Below are 15,979 nucleotides of genomic sequence, written 5' to 3'. Positions count from 1 at the left end.
TGTTCTCAAATTGCCTCATGATTTTAATTAAGTCATGAATAGACATTTGAAACCTAATGAGTTCCATAATTGCTGGAAAGTTTTTAAAGAGTGATTTGGGTTAAAAATGAGCGCCTCCAATTAGCTTGGCACCTCAATCACATTGATCCTTTTGAAAAAGAGCAGTTTGCACAGAGTTTAACAAATAGACTAACAGTGCCCAACATTTAGGATCTGTTTGCACATTCTAGGTGAATCTGACCTATTAACTGTCAGATAACATACAGTATGGTGCGTTTTTAAGCTGAAAGTGCTTTTCTGTCTTGTTTCAGAGCCCAGGTGTATTGGCAGCCGTGGATGCCACCATTCACAAGTCCATCGGAGAGAGGTTCAAAATCTCAGGCTTCCCAACAGTGAAGTACTTTGAAAAGGGGGAGGAGAAGTACACACTTCCTCAACTACGGAGCAAAGACAAGATCATCGAGTGGCTGCAGAAGTGAGTTTAACTCTGCTGTTCTGTGATTTACTGACCACCAGCATGAGAAATTAAATTATATCTATATTAATTCAGTAAGTTGTTGCAACAAGAGAGATGCTGTTATTAGTAGGTTTTTTTAAATATTTTTTATTGTTTTAGTATTATATCAGTATTTTGCATTTAAATTATGGTTATGCCAGGCATATGAATAGTTTGATCAATTTATAATAGTACTAATAGTAGTAGTAGTAATAGTAATAATTTATTGTTAATATTTCATTATAATACTTTTATTTTTATTATAATATTAATTTATTATTATTGTATTCTGCCCTCTTTCTCTACTGTCCCTATAGAAGTGTAAAAAAAAGGCCTTGAAAATATGCTGTTTCTGCAATGCATCTCTGCAGAGACATTAATGTACAAAACAGATAAAACACAATTGCTGTTTTTGACTGGATGTAGTTGTTTATGTAGGTGGATGGAGGTCTACATGGGCAAATACTTGTTTTTGCTTTAATTTATTTCTTCACACTTTGTAATATTTATTTCTGATGGAAGTGGATGCAGTGCTCAGCTAAGGTCAGGTACAGGTGAGGCAGAAATTGCTTTTTGTTGTGCTGCTCTTCCCCTTTGCAGTCTCTTAACGCTATAAATAGTCAGGAAGGTCCATTATAAATACTAAAAATGTGTCCAAGTGCCCACTTTGTGGTTTTGTTTTTATGTTAAAGTGGTAACTGAATGTCACCTAGTTAGAAGTAGTGTTAGACTTCTGGAAAAAGAAGCGAGACTGCAGAATTGTTTGAAAGGGCCACATACATTTGACCTGGAGATGTTTTTTCACGCATTACCGAACTTCACACTAAGAGGGCCACATAAATGACAGGGGTTCAGTCAATAGGAACATGCTCTCGAAAAACACACACTGACTGATTCTAAAGAGCGACCTGCGTGTGGGCTGGGAGCTTGAGAATTTACTTTTACACTGCTGTCTCCCTTGACTCTTTGGGTTGTGTTCAACAGAGCTTGACTACAATCAATCACTGCTAAACTGACCTCTCAGTGGAAGCGCTTGCCCTTGCTTTGATCCTGGATCAGTCCTTCTGTGCGTGCATCAGCTATGAGTTTAAGTGCCATCTCACAGGTCCCAGAACAGCAAAACCAAGCGTGTTGTCAGACTCATGGCAAATACTGCAGACTTGTAGTCATGCAATATGATAATACCTTGGGACATGGGAAGTCACGAGAGCCCAAGTTTGGGTTTTGTTTAGTCCTGAGGTGCAGTCATGTTTGAAATTGTTTATTGTGTGATATGCATATATAGTGGCCTCAAAAAGCATTAGCATTGCAGTAACAAAATGTCAAACCATATTTATACACTATCATTGAGATGTTTGGGGTCAGTATGATTTAGTTAAAAAAAAAAGAAAAAAAAGGCTGAACCGAGGCTGAACACAAAGAAATTGATAAATGATTAAATGAAATTCTGGCTATTTTGGCAGCCGTTAATTTCTCTGAACTCATGGGTGTAAGTCTAATTAATAACTAATAAAAAAAAAAAAAATTACATATTATGCATACTAATTACATCGGTATTTTATTCAGTATATTAAAGTGATTATAAAAATTTTCACAGTTATTACACAGTGACCTAACTTGGCTGTGAGTGTTACAGTTTCTGAGATGTCAGCCTAACAGCTTACCTATTTAATCACAGGCTCTTTCTCTCTGCTTCTCTCAGCCCCCAGGCCCCACCTCCTCCAGAGAAGTCGTGGGATGAGATGCCGTCCAGCGTGAGCCACCTGGGAGCCGAAGATTTCAGGGAATTTCTGAAAAAGAAGAAACACGCCTTGGTCATGTTCTATGCTCCATGTAAGCCTTCTGTTCTTTCAGAAATAATGCAGCTGTAGCTTCGGTCTCAAAGCACATATCCAGGCTTTTCATAAACCTTTTAGCGTTACAGGAAAATGAATCAGAATTCTGTTGCATTCTCCTAAAGCATGATGTGTGATTGCAATTATATGGAGCACTGAAATGTGCAGGTGGCGTAACATCTGCCAAATGGCACCATAGCTTCCTGCATATAGCTATTACCATATTTAAAATATTTACAATAGGTCATAACGGTTAAATATGATGTATGTTTCTGATATGGTAAAAACCATTTTAAATGTTTAGGCTCGAGGAAGCAAAGGGAGATTAATTACTTGTGTATCTCTTCTTCCTCTGTTATTATTTGTGAAGACAAACACCGTTTAATGCAATTCATTATAATTCATCTGAGTTGTATAGTCCTTTTTACATATTACATATTCTTCCATAAAGAATTTGTTTTACAAAAAATAGTGTCTTACACAAACCCATCAATAAGCAAGACAAAAGTGACAATGGCAAGAAAAAGAACGACAAACAACCAAGATGGTTAAGAATTTTGCACTGCCTTGACATACAGTGAGGAAAATAAGTATTTGAACACCCTGCAATTTTGCAAGTTCTCCCACTTAGAAATCATGGAGGAGTCTGAAATTGTCATCGTAGGTGCATGTCCACTGTGAGAGACATAATCTAAAAAAAAAAAATCCAGAAATCGCAATGTATGATTTTTTAACTATTTATTTGTATGATACAGCTGCAAATAAGTATTTGAACACCTGAGAAAATCAATGTAAATATTTGGTACAGTAGCCTTTGTTTGCAATTACAGCGGTCAAACGTTTCCTGTAGTTTTTCACCAGGTTTGCACACACTGCAGGAGGGATTTTGGCCCACCTCCACACAGATCTTCTCTAGATCAGTCAGGTTTCTGGCCTGTCGCTGAGAAACACGGAGTTTGAGCTCCTCCAAAGATTCTCTATTGGGTTTAGGTCTGAGACTGGCTAGGCCACGCCAGAACCTTGATATGCTTCTTACAGAGCCACTCCTTGGTTATCCTGGCTGTGTGCTTCGGGTCATTGTCATGTTGGAAGACCCAGCCTCGACCCATCTTCAATGCTCTAACTGAGGGAAGGAGGTTGTTCCCCAAAATCTCGCAATACATGGCCCCGGTCATCCTCTCCTTAATACAGTGCAGTCGCCCTGTCCCATGTGCAGAAAAACACCCCAAAGATGATGCTACCACCCCATGCTTCACAGTAGGGATGGTGTTCTTGGGATGGTTCTTCTTCCTCCAAACACGTTTAGTGGAATTATGACCAAAAGTTCTATTTTGGTCTCATCTGACCACATGACTTTCTCCCATGACTCCTCTGGATCATCCAAATGGTCATTGGCAAACTTAAGTCGGGCCTGGACATGTGCTGGTTTAAGCAGGGGAACCTTCCGTGCCATGCATGATTTCAAACCATGACGCCTTAGTGTATTACCAACAGTAACCTTGGAAACGGTGGTCCCAGCTCTTTTCAGGTCATTGACCAGCTCCTCCTGTAGTTCTGGGCTGATTTCTCACCTTTCTTAGGATCACCCCACGAGGTGAGATCTTGCATGGAGCCCCAGTCCGAGGGAGATTGACAGTCATGTTTAGCTTCTTCCATTTTCTAATGATTGCTCCAACAGTGGACCTTTTTTCACCAAGCTGCTTGGCAATTTCCCCGTAGCCCTTTCCAGCCTTGTGGAGGTGTACAATTTTGTCTCTAGTGTCTTTGGACAGCTCTTTGGTCTTGGCCATGTTAGTAGTTGGATTCTTACTGATTGTATGGGGTGGACAGGTGTCTTTATGCAGCTAACGACCTCAAACAAGTGCATCTAATTTAGGATAATAAATGGAGTGGAGGTGGACATTTTAAAGGCAGACTAACAGGTCTTTGAGGGTCAGAATTCTAGCTGATAGACAGGTGTTCAAATACTTATTTGCAGCTGTATCATACAAATAAATAGTTAAAAAATCATACATTGTGATTTCTGGATTTTTTTTTTAGATTATGTCTCTCACAGTGGACATGCACCTACGATGACAATTTCAGACCCCTCCATGATTTCTAAGTGGGAGAACTTGCAAAATAGCAGGGTGTTCAAATACTTATTTTCCTCACTGTACATATACAGTCATGGCCAAAAATATCAGCACCCTTGCAATTCTGTCAGAAAATGCAACCCTTCTCTCAGAAAATTGTTGCAGTTGCAAATGTTTTGGTACTCGCATGTTTTTTTTTCTTTTGTTTGCATTGGAACAACACAAAAAAACAGAGAAGAAAAGTCAAATCTGATATAATTCCACACAGAACTCAAAAAATGCACTGGACAAAATGATTGGCACCCTTAACTTAATATTTGGTAGCACCCCCTTTGGATAAAATAACTGAAATCAATCGCTTCCTGTAATCATGAATGAGTTTCTTACACCTCTCTACTGGAATTTTGGACCACTCCTCTTTTGAAAACTGCTCCAGGTCATTCGGATTTGAAGGATGCCTTCACCCAACTGCTGTTTTGAGATCTCTCCACAGGTGTTCTATGGGATTCAGATCTGGACTCATTGCTGGCCATTTCAGAACTCTCCAGCGCTTTGTTTGTAACCATTTCTGAGTGCTTTTTGAAGTGTGTTTCGGGTCATTGTCCTGCTGGAAGACCCATGACCTCTGGTGGAGACGCAGCTTTCTGACATTGGCCACTACGTTGTGCCCCCAAAATTCTTTGGTAATCATCAGATTTCATGATACCGTTCACACAGTCAAGGCATCCAGTGCCAGAAGCAGCAAAGCAACCCCAAAACATCTTTGAACCTCCACCATGTTTGACTGTAGGGACTGTGTTCTTTTCTTTGAAGGCCTCATTTATTTTTCAGTAAACAGTGCCATGATGTCCTTTACCAAAAAGCTCTACTTTTGTCTCATCTGTCCACAGTACGTTCTCCCAGAGGGATTGTGGTTTTGTCACATACGTTTTGGCAAACTCCAGTCTTGCATTTTTATGCCTTTGTGTCAGCAGTGGTGTCCTCCTGTGTCTCCTACCATGGCGTCCCTTTTCATTCAGACGGTGACGGATAGTGTGAGCTGACACTGTTGTACCCTGTGTCTGCAGATCAGGTTGAATTTGTTTGGAAGTTAATCAGGGTTCTTTATCCACTATTCGAACAATCCTTCGTTGTAATTTTTCATTAATTTTGCTCTTCCGTCCACGTCCAGGGAGGTTAGCTACAGTGCCATGGGCTGTAAACCTCTTGATGATATTGCGCACAGTGGACACAGGAATATTAAGATCTCTGGAGATGGACTTGTAGCCTTGAGATTGTGTATTTGAGAGAAAAAATTGTGGAAAAACATGGACAGACAACTCTTTACACTTCTTTTCTCCATGCTCAGTGTGACACACAGCACAAAGGTTGAGTCAACGTTTCTCCATTTTAACTGGTTGCAAGTGTGATTACCATATTGCCCACACCTGTTACTTGCCACAGGTGTCTAAATACAAATTACAGTAGCATCACATGCTTGAAAAGCAATTATTTCCTACAATTTTGACAAGGTGCCAATAATTTTGTCCAGTCCATTTTTGAGTTCTGTGTGAAATTTTATTAAGTTTGACTTTTATTCTCTGTTTATTTGTGTTGTTGCAGTGCAAACAAAAACAATAAGCACGTGAATACCAAAACATTTGCAATTGGAACAATTTCCTGAGAAGTGTTGCATTTTTTGACAGAATTGCAAGGGTGTCGATATTTTTATATGTATGGTATAGATAGATAGATAGATAGATAGATAGATAGATAGATAGATTATTTTTTTAAGTTCATATGACAAGACTGAAGCTTGTTTCTCTTGTATATTGTACATCTGCGACAAACAGCCCCAGATAGTAGCCAACTCGTTGTGATACTCTTCCAATTTGCACAGATGCTACAATATATTTCAAACTGTTTTGAAATCTGGCCAACCAGTCGTCAGGTCTGCGCATTGTCACTAGCAAGAGAGCAGCGATGAGCAACAGCCAATGAAACTGCAAGATGAGGGCTAGACAGTGGGAAGCAGGAGCCAAAAACAAAACATCAAACTGCTGCCCACGTCTCCCCCAACACGGTCTCATCTTATTGGCATTCGGCTCATTTTCTCCTTTTTCTTCCTTCATGTTGTTTGTTGACATGTTGTCAAGAATTATAGTGTTGCTATGTGCTTGCGTTTGTGTGTAAACAAATCTCAGGATCATAGGAATAGACAGGGAGACTGATCTTGTAATTTGATGCACGTTCTCTGCTGCTCGTTGAGTAAAGTTTGCACTAAAATGACATAAAACAATATTTTGGAGTGTACTTGGCCGTACTAACTCCTATACTTGTTAAAATATATCCAGATGCATTGCAGTAATGAAAACTGATGGGAAAATGTACTTAATTTCTCATAAAAATAATGTTACAATGTAAAAAAATATATACATATAATGGTCCCATTTTCTGTGTGTTATTTATTTTAGTATATACGAATTAAGTATGTAATCCATTTAATTATGTATTTTTCAGTTTATGTATTTTTGAATTTTGGCATAAAAATTTATCTGGATATGTTTTTCCCCCTATAAATAATAGCTGACTTGACTTGTGCTAAAATTTGTATCGCTCATTGGATTTTTTCGGTCTGTGCAGCACCACTTGGTTGTGCACACATTTGAGAACATAATTTCGTATTAATATGCCCTTTTTTGTTATCATAACTGAGGCTTGTAACATAATTGCAGCATGTACTCAATGAACTCAATGAACAATGCTGTAATTATTTGGCATTAGACTGTATTGTGTCATACTCCATCTACTGACCTCTCACTGGATCCTTTAATTACAGCTTCTTTTTAGGTGTAATACAAACGGAAATGACAAACGTAGCTTTTGTATTGGGTATTAAAGACTGTTAATCAAAACAGTTCATTAGGGGCACAAATGATGGTGTGAATAGTGCCCATTTAAAACAAAGCTATACAGAGCTTTGAATTGAATGATTACATCAGTGTTGCTTTGTTCTGGTGAACGGCACCATTCGATGAACGTGATAGTGGGCAGCTTTCATCGCTGTGAAGCAACTTGCTTCTTAATGATAGGGCAGGTCTTCACATTTGTACAGAACTGAAGGTTTAAATATCACCTAGCTACCCTGATAATAGTGGTAACTCTCTGGAGTGAGCATGATAGTTGAAACAAGATGTTCTTATCAGAGGTTATCAAGGAGACTCGAGGGCTTTAGTTCACACAAGCCACATCCCTTATGTCAGATGTCAATGTCAAGTGAGTACACCTTCAGTGCATTCTGGGAATGTCTAGGGAGCAAACGTTTCAGTGCACTGGAATGATTTTGACACTTGGACCGCCCTAGAAATTGTTCCCAGGGCAACAACAACTGAACTAGAAAGACGATTGAAATGCACCCCAAATTTCTTCTTGCATATGATGAAAAATGATTATGTGCTGTTATTTTAAGTACAGCTTCTGCCCACGCTTTGACTTCTTGATTAGCATATCTAGCTGGGCACTGAGACAGACTCACATTGACCTCGCATGGGTTTGGAGGCTTGCCCAGCCTTACTTTTCCTCATATAATGGCAACATGAGCCAAAAGGGAAGGTACACAACTTTATGCTCCATTATTTATAATGACCCTCGTGCGTCTTAAATTAGACCCCTTGTTCCTCACACAAACAGGCCTTTGTTTGCTGCCCTGCAAATTATGACCGTGTCATTAACTGCCATTTAAAAGTCACCAGTTTCCAAAGTGAACTCACTCACTTGAATAACTTTCGTTTTTAAAAACGTAAAGTAACATAAGTGTGTGCAAACAAGATTGCGTGACAACCTAAACCAGCACAGTAATGAGACGGTTGTACCATAGCTGTGTAGCCATGCCATTTGGCAAGTTTTTAGCTTTAGGCAGCTGTTTATTCAATGGAAGTTGTTTATTTGAAACATTTAACTCCAAATGCCATGCATAATTTATAAGACTAACACCCTTAGCATCAAAACCATCTCATAAGAACATGATGGAAATTAAAGTTTAGGAGTTATGACTAAGGAGGGTAGAAACTCTTGCCTGTTCTTTAGTAAATTTGATAGACACACATTGCCTCAGGAAAGCCCCTGCTGGGCCGTCTATGAGAATAATAAAGTGACTTTTGACGAGCTATAAAGTTGAATTCTGTCAGTTTAACCTGCTATATGCAAGCAGTGATGGATTACGTGTGTATTTGGTTGTCTTAAGTTATTGTCATGGAAGTACTGTCTTTTTATTTGTAAAGAATTCAATCATTGTGTTCTGTACTTTTGCTTTAGTATTCATCTCTGTATTCGTCTGTTTGTGTATTCTGGGATATATCAACTCTTGCTGTTTGTTCTCGGCATTATAAGGTGAGACAGCTCGATGAATACTTATATCTTACTGTTTTCCCCAGGGTGTCCGCACTGCAAGAACGCCGTACCCCATTTCACCACAGCAGCTGAGCTGTTCAAAGAAGACCGCAAGGTGAGGCTCAACACCATTAAGGAGATTTCTTTTTATATATTTTAAAATATAATTTATTTCTGTGATGGCAAAGCTGAATTTTTAGCAACCATTACTTTCAGTCTTTAGTGTCACATGATCCTTCAAAATGTGTATAGAATTAGTATATTAGTTAACAGTATATGCATTTATGTACTACACTGTAAAAAAAAAAACGGCAGCTGTGGTTGTCGGAATTCTACCGTAAAAAATACGGTCACAACATTTTAGGTTTTACAGTTTTAACTTAATTTCATTAACTGATATACCAACCTATTAAGGTACTGAAATCTGTTTTGTACCTTTTGAAATACACTGATAACCACCAAATGCAGGTGGTGATGAGAGAGTCACATGATTAACCAAAGCCCATCACAAGCAGCTTTTAAATAATAACATATATAGAAGGTGCACAGTGTCATTCACACAAGCACTAAACATCATCATGGTGAGACTCATTAGACTGAAATATGCCTTATACATTAATTTAACAACATTAGATGTAACATACAACCCTAATAAGCATAACTGATAAGAAAAATAGTTATTTTAAAGAAAAAACACCAAATTCAAACAAAATTTGAAATGCAACGCAAGGAATTCTGGGAATGTCAATTTACGGTTTTTCCCTGTATATTTTACAGGAACTTACCGTTAACCATTTAACAGGTTTTTACTGTAGTTTTTTACCGTTAAAATCACGGTAATTTTTTACAGTGTAGTTAATGCAATAGATATGAATTAAATGGTAACCAATCAAGCTGTATTGTAAAGTGTGAGCTATTATTGTCGCTCCTAACCCTTATTTGTGACCCTGGACCACAAAACCAGTCTTAAGATCAGTCTTGATACATCATCTGAAAGCTAAATAAATAAGCTTTCCATTGATGTATGGTTTGTTAGGATCGGACCATATTTGGCCGAGATACAACTATTTGAAAATCTGGAATCTGAGGGTGCAAAAAAATCTAAATATTGAGAAAATCACCTTTAAAGTTTTCCAAATTCTTAGCAATGCATATTACTAATCAAAATGACGTTTTGATATATTTACAGTAGTAAATTTACAAAATATCTTCATGGAATATGATCTTTACCTAATATTCTAATGATTTTTGGCATAAAAGAAAAATCTATAATTTTGACCCATACAGTGTATTTTTGGCTATTGCTACAAATATACCCCAGCGACTTGAGACTGGTTTTGTGGTCCAGGGTCACATTTATTTATTTATGCTTATTTTATAACAAAAAGAGCATTTTGAAAAATGATAATTCCATACAACATCAGATCATCAAGGGTAGGTCAAATCATTATGCAGCTCTCAGATGGCACAAGTTTGGAGGTCATTGGTTCTTGCATGTCTCATGACGTCAGTTATTCTGTCTATTAATTATTTTGTCTATAATTATTTCTGTCTATTATTATTGTCTGTTATTCCCCTCTAACATTCACTGCACGTTTCGAGTTTGCTGTGATCTGTGGCAGTTTGTTGCAGACTAGGTGAAGACCTAACACACGAAGGCCGATAAGCTTAAATCTTGTAGTGTGCTTGACTTAACTTTTAAATTCAAACATTGCTTTCATTTTGACGAGTGCCGATGTTTTCACTTTTTTCACACTTCAGACTCGTCTTTCTGAGTAACACTCCATCTCAGGCTTCTACACACTAACATTTCCTCATTCTCTAAATCTTTGCTCTTTCTCCCGAAACTTCTTTTGAAAGTAGCTGTCTCTCTTTTGGATCTTCAGAGGCCTGTAAAAACATTTCCTTTGGTTTCTTTAACAGCAGACATGTATCACCGGCCATAAGACAGTGATGTTGAATTGTTATTTGCAAATGTCTATAATTCATCAGGCACAACGTCAGTCCTCTTCAATTTCCCTATTGCTCTTGAGTTTAGACTTGCGCATAATCGTTATTCAGATGGACGGCATTTGGAAATTCACTTTGCCAAGATTCAAATGGAGCCAGTTTTGTTTTTTTGTCTTAGATTTTGTGCTAACGCCCTTAAAGATATTATTAAAAACAGATACCGTTTGTCTGAAGACTAAAAGCTCTGTTCATGAAGCTCCATCTGCTGGTTTTTCCAAACAGTGAGCCACTTCACAGCATCCTTTAATACACAGCGAGTTATTTTTCCCACATGCATAAACCTCTGCTCCTGTCTGTCAGTCATTGCATCTCTCAGTGGAACTGAATTCATGAAGCATATAAGACCACATGAGCATCAGAAGCTTTTTATTATTTACACATTATATCATTATATCATGGGGCTGTTGAATGCTTGATTCAGATTGGTTGACAAACATTCTAAGGCGTGCAATTATTTTCCAGCAAACGTACAGCTATGAAATGGTTCCTGGTCTGGCGACCAGCAAATTAACCAAAACCCACAAAGACTGACAATTATGAAAACAATTATGACAAACAAGAGGATAAAAATGACAGGTTTTCCATGTTTTTCCCCCAAAAAAATTACCTGTTTATCTATGGAAAGCACACTTTTTTTCTTTTTCTTCTCTCTCTTTCTGTCTCTGCATGCACACACATACTTGCTTTGTTTCCATCCAAAGTTGTGAATTTAACTTATTGGAATATTGCATAAAAAATGTGCAAATAAAGCACAGTTTCCGTCCAACGAGTCAAAGAGAACAAACTCGTCACTGGCTCTAAATTTCACTGGCACTAAAGTAAGAGGAGCCACTGAATACAGTAATTTTCATATATAATAAATTACTTGCGCCTCGGAGCAAGCAGATGAAACAATAAATATGGTCATTGCTTTAGGAGGTGGATGCATGCTGTATGAAAATGCAGTCTTGTAAGAAGGCAATTATACAGAAATATTTTGACGACATATATTTTTGCTCAGAATGACCATAACAGATGCTGTGCAGTGAGATTGGTCTGCTGCTTAGTCAGGTTATGCCTTCCCATCACACAGAGTCACATGACTTTATTGTTGTATGTGTAGGAATTTATTCGGTAAATGTTTTTCCTTCTCCCATTATTCACATTAACTCTTTTTTTGCACAAGTCAAAAACCACCTCGAGCGAGTGTAAAAAAATTTTTCCCAAATTTAGCCTTTTCCATCACTCATTTCTGATGCAATACTTCAAAATGCGCATAAAAACAGGGTTATGTAAGCATAGCTACTGTACAAACACACACTCTCACACACATTTGCAAGCTCTAAAATGACATCTTGAAATTCGCAACATAGGCTTGGGATGAGATGAATAAGAAATTAGTTTACCACACAAGCGTTTTAAAGCTGAACGATGTCTTGGGGTGTGGTAACTGTGGTATAAGTGAAACTGATTGACTCTGGGCCATTCAATTATTGAAAAATAATGCATGGCTCCATTACAACCTCGGGTGTGCATTATTTTTCAATAATTCAACAGGCCATTGTCAATTATTCCTTAGTTCATATCCTGTATATGAAACTTCTCACTCATTCACTCATCCATTATTCACTACATAGCAAATACCATACTTCACTATATAGAGAAAGGCTGAGGGGAAAATGAGTTACATATGATATCAAGGACTTCCAAGAACACTTCCAGTCTCACCTCTCATACTGAAATGCATTTCCAATTTTTTTATTTATGATTTATTTATGAACTTTTTAGAATGTATACAAAGATAAAGAATACACAGAAATAGAAATTGAAAGGGTGATAGGGTTTTGACATGCAAGCCATATTTTAGTAAATAATGTGGATGAGGGCTTTTCCAATGGAATAAAATTAGTCGCCTTTCCTTAATTCCAATATAAAATCAGTGCAGTAGTAGTAAAAAAAATGGCAGGGCATATGGATTAGGGTAGCTCAAAAATTTCATTCAAACCACATATGGATGTAATTTGGATTGAGTTCACTTTTCAGACTGCAAAGAGTTGAATATGCTAAACAATCAGATTTTGCATTTTTGGGACTACCCAACATGCCCATCAATTTTTATTCATTGATGCATCAAAGTAATTCTAGTGCAGTTCAGAAAAAGGTCAGTTGACTTTGCAAATAAATATGACCCTGACACTCAAACAAGGAGGTTTGTTTAATGGTATCAAGGGTTTGTGTTTCTGGTTCCACTTAGAGTCCAATTATCTCCTTGTTCCACTGTTCATCCTCTGTTCTCATTAGTGTTCATTTCCTTTATGTACAGTGCATTAGTAAACATTTTGAAAGGCCTTCTAGCAGAAAAAGGGCTTAGAACCTCATTCCTTCAATTCTTAATATAAAGCCTCTTTGCACTCTGTTGTTTCTGCTTGACTATTAAACAGTTTTTTGTTTTTTTTGTTTTGTTGTGAAAGCTAACATATGCAGTCCAATTAAATACAAAATACTTCAATTGTGGAAAGAGGCTAATGGCTTAAAGCCTAGTCTTGGTTCAGATGTTCTTTTGTTGACCTGTTTTAACTTAATACCACCAAATGGAAATAACTTCTGTTCTGTAATATTCATGAGCTCGCTGGCCGTTTCATTTCCTGTGCGCAATGACCTGGGCTCTTTCTCTGTGAGGTTGATAATTACTGTCTGAGATGGATCTCTGTGCCTTTGTGAATGACTTTTTTTTTTTAACCTCATCCATCTCATAAACCACCCTCTGTAAGCACGAAATCCAGAGTTTCCATGAGTCCTATGTTGCTTACATCTGCTTATTGGTGAGGTTATAGAAAGATCAGTCAAGTGCCAAGAGGGTATTCCACCAACACGGGGATCGATATTAGAATTGGCCGGCAACCAAATGAACAATCCCTTTCCTCTCCATTTTCTCCTGTCGATATAAAGACAGAATAATCACAGACACATTTATGTCAAGCTCCAATGAAACCCTGTAATCTTGGAGGATCATGTTTGATTGGTGCACCAAGATTCCTAACATTACTTTTCATGTGAGTTGTTTTTGTCTTTAGAGTGAGAATACTACATGCCAATTACACTAGATGAATTAATTCGTATAGCGGCAAACGTGGTTGCCATGAAGATAAATATTGAGTTATGCAAAGAAGGCTTTTTGTTTTCACCTTTTGAGTGATAAAATGCACTGAATACCATTTGACAGGGCTAAAATATGCCTTGACAGCATCTCTTTTTTTTAGTCGAGAGACATTTATGGTTCATTTGTTTGTTTCGCTAACTGCCGTCCTCAGATATCCTGAGCATAAATCTTTGCTCTTGTTTTAATGTTGGGGTGTTTGCTATATTATTTTATCTTACGCTGCTTTGAATGGCCTTTCTTGACAGGAATGTATTACTCATTTTTCATTACCCTAGAGAAAAACGGCAGGCTAAATTCAGGACGTAGGGGTGCAGCGAGCGAAACGGTTCAGTCAGTGCCAAAGCAGCTGTGCTGTTAGATTTCACAGTTACGTTTTCACACATTAAAATATCTACTCCAAAGGGCATAGAAGTTTGATTTTAGGTGCTATTGACTGTCAGCTTCAGAGTTTTTATACGTTGCTGTCATTCCTTCTTAATTGTTTTTTTGCCATATCAGAAGATTTAGGTTTATATACAAGCCAATGGTCATCAAGAAGATTCAAATGTGCTGCCATGCAGTCTTATGGATTATTGAGTAGTGTTTTACATCTCTGTAAATTAGCCCAATAGAAACTCAAAGCAGTGTTCATTTCAGTCCACACACTATGCAATACGTATCAGTGCAGTTAGGCTGTTTGATTGAAAATGTGTTTCAAATATACAGCTTTCTCTAGGGAAAGTAAATCCTCCCAGGAACTCGGCACAATGGGTCTCCAAGGGGCTCAGGAGCGTAAACAATGAAACCATGATCAGACAGCATAATTCCTCACCACACACTACATCCTGCACAACTCACAAACCTTTTTTACTGTTGAAAAAGAAGTGTGCTTTTGTTTCCAAAAAGTCCTGATAGATGCAACCACAGCTCTGTATATATCACATTACTGTTGTAATACTATTTGATACAGCATTCTTGGGGGAAGTAAGGGTATTTAATCTATGACAGAACTGCAAAATAATTATGCTTTAATTCCTTTCAGATTGCATATGCTGCAGTGGACTGCACAAAGGGACAAAACCATGAGGTGTGTAAACAGGAGGGAGTTGAGGGCTACCCAACATTCAACTATTACAACTATGGGAAGTTCAGTGAGAAATACAACGGGGAAAGAGGGGTAAGTGCTCTTTCATGTGAGTGATTTGTATTTAATACAGAAACACATGAAACTGATGTTCTGTCATATACAATAACATTCATACAAAGTTGTAATTTTAGGTAAAAGAAAGCACAAGCACACTTTTCAAGCAAAATGGGTTTTATGGAAGAACTAAGAGAAGTGGTTCTCAACCAGGGGTCCGGGGCCCACTAGGGGGCATCAATAAACTTCCAAGGGGGTCGCAGGGTGGCTTAAAAGTATTTAAATGAATAAATTATTAATAATGTATATAAAATAACAAAATAATTCTATATAATAATAACTCAAAATTAAAATTCAAAATAATTATGACAGAAATACCGAAAAAAAGCTTTTATTTGGGGGCCTTCAAATATTGTGTTGGACAGTGGGGAGCCCAGAAGATTAAGAATTACTGACTTACACCTTCCTGTTGTATCATATCCTGAATCTGAAGTAATTTCACATGCTTATCTAATGTGACTGCACCTTTGCTAGAACACATCCATATTTAATGTGATGAACTACAGTACAGCTAGGACAAATAAAAAAAAATAACAGCAGAGACGGAAAAGATCTAGTATAATTTGGAATTCAATATTTCATATTCTTAAAAATGTAAAAGTTTTTTTTTTTTTTTTAAACTAATGGAACACTGCTGTAGGCTATGTTGCTTGGAGACACACACCAGCTCTATTGCAGATTTCATAGGAAATATTATTACTTTGTTGCAAAATATAACTAAAATGTTGACAATATTGTGTTTAAAATGTAGGCTACATTTAAAATGTTAATTTAATATTACATTTTTTTTGTTGAACTGTTGTATAAAATCAATGTAACATTTCCAATTTTTTGGATATTCAGGAAAAATTACATTCTTGCTTGTATTTTAAACAT

At 37.4% G+C, this 15,979-nt stretch overlaps 1 protein-coding gene across 1 annotated transcript in view; it reads left to right on the top strand.

The window, feature by feature from the left end:
- Positions 1–15,979, top strand: part of pdia5 (protein disulfide isomerase family A, member 5) — a 54,617-nt gene that overhangs the window by 36,252 nt on the left and 2,386 nt on the right. The window contains exons 13-16 of the mRNA XM_058787081.1: positions 312–475; positions 2,199–2,329; positions 8,819–8,889; positions 14,945–15,079. Coding sequence (XP_058643064.1) covers positions 312–475; positions 2,199–2,329; positions 8,819–8,889; positions 14,945–15,079 — 501 coding nt within the window. The remainder of the gene's footprint in view (positions 1–311; positions 476–2,198; positions 2,330–8,818; positions 8,890–14,944; positions 15,080–15,979) is intronic.

Source organism: Onychostoma macrolepis, chromosome 09, assembly GCF_012432095.1.
Source record: "Onychostoma macrolepis isolate SWU-2019 chromosome 09, ASM1243209v1, whole genome shotgun sequence".
NCBI classification, from domain to species: domain Eukaryota; kingdom Metazoa; phylum Chordata; class Actinopteri; order Cypriniformes; family Cyprinidae; genus Onychostoma; species Onychostoma macrolepis.
The sequence above is the reverse complement of the archived record's forward strand: the minus strand, read 5'-3'. Positions and strand labels throughout refer to the sequence as shown.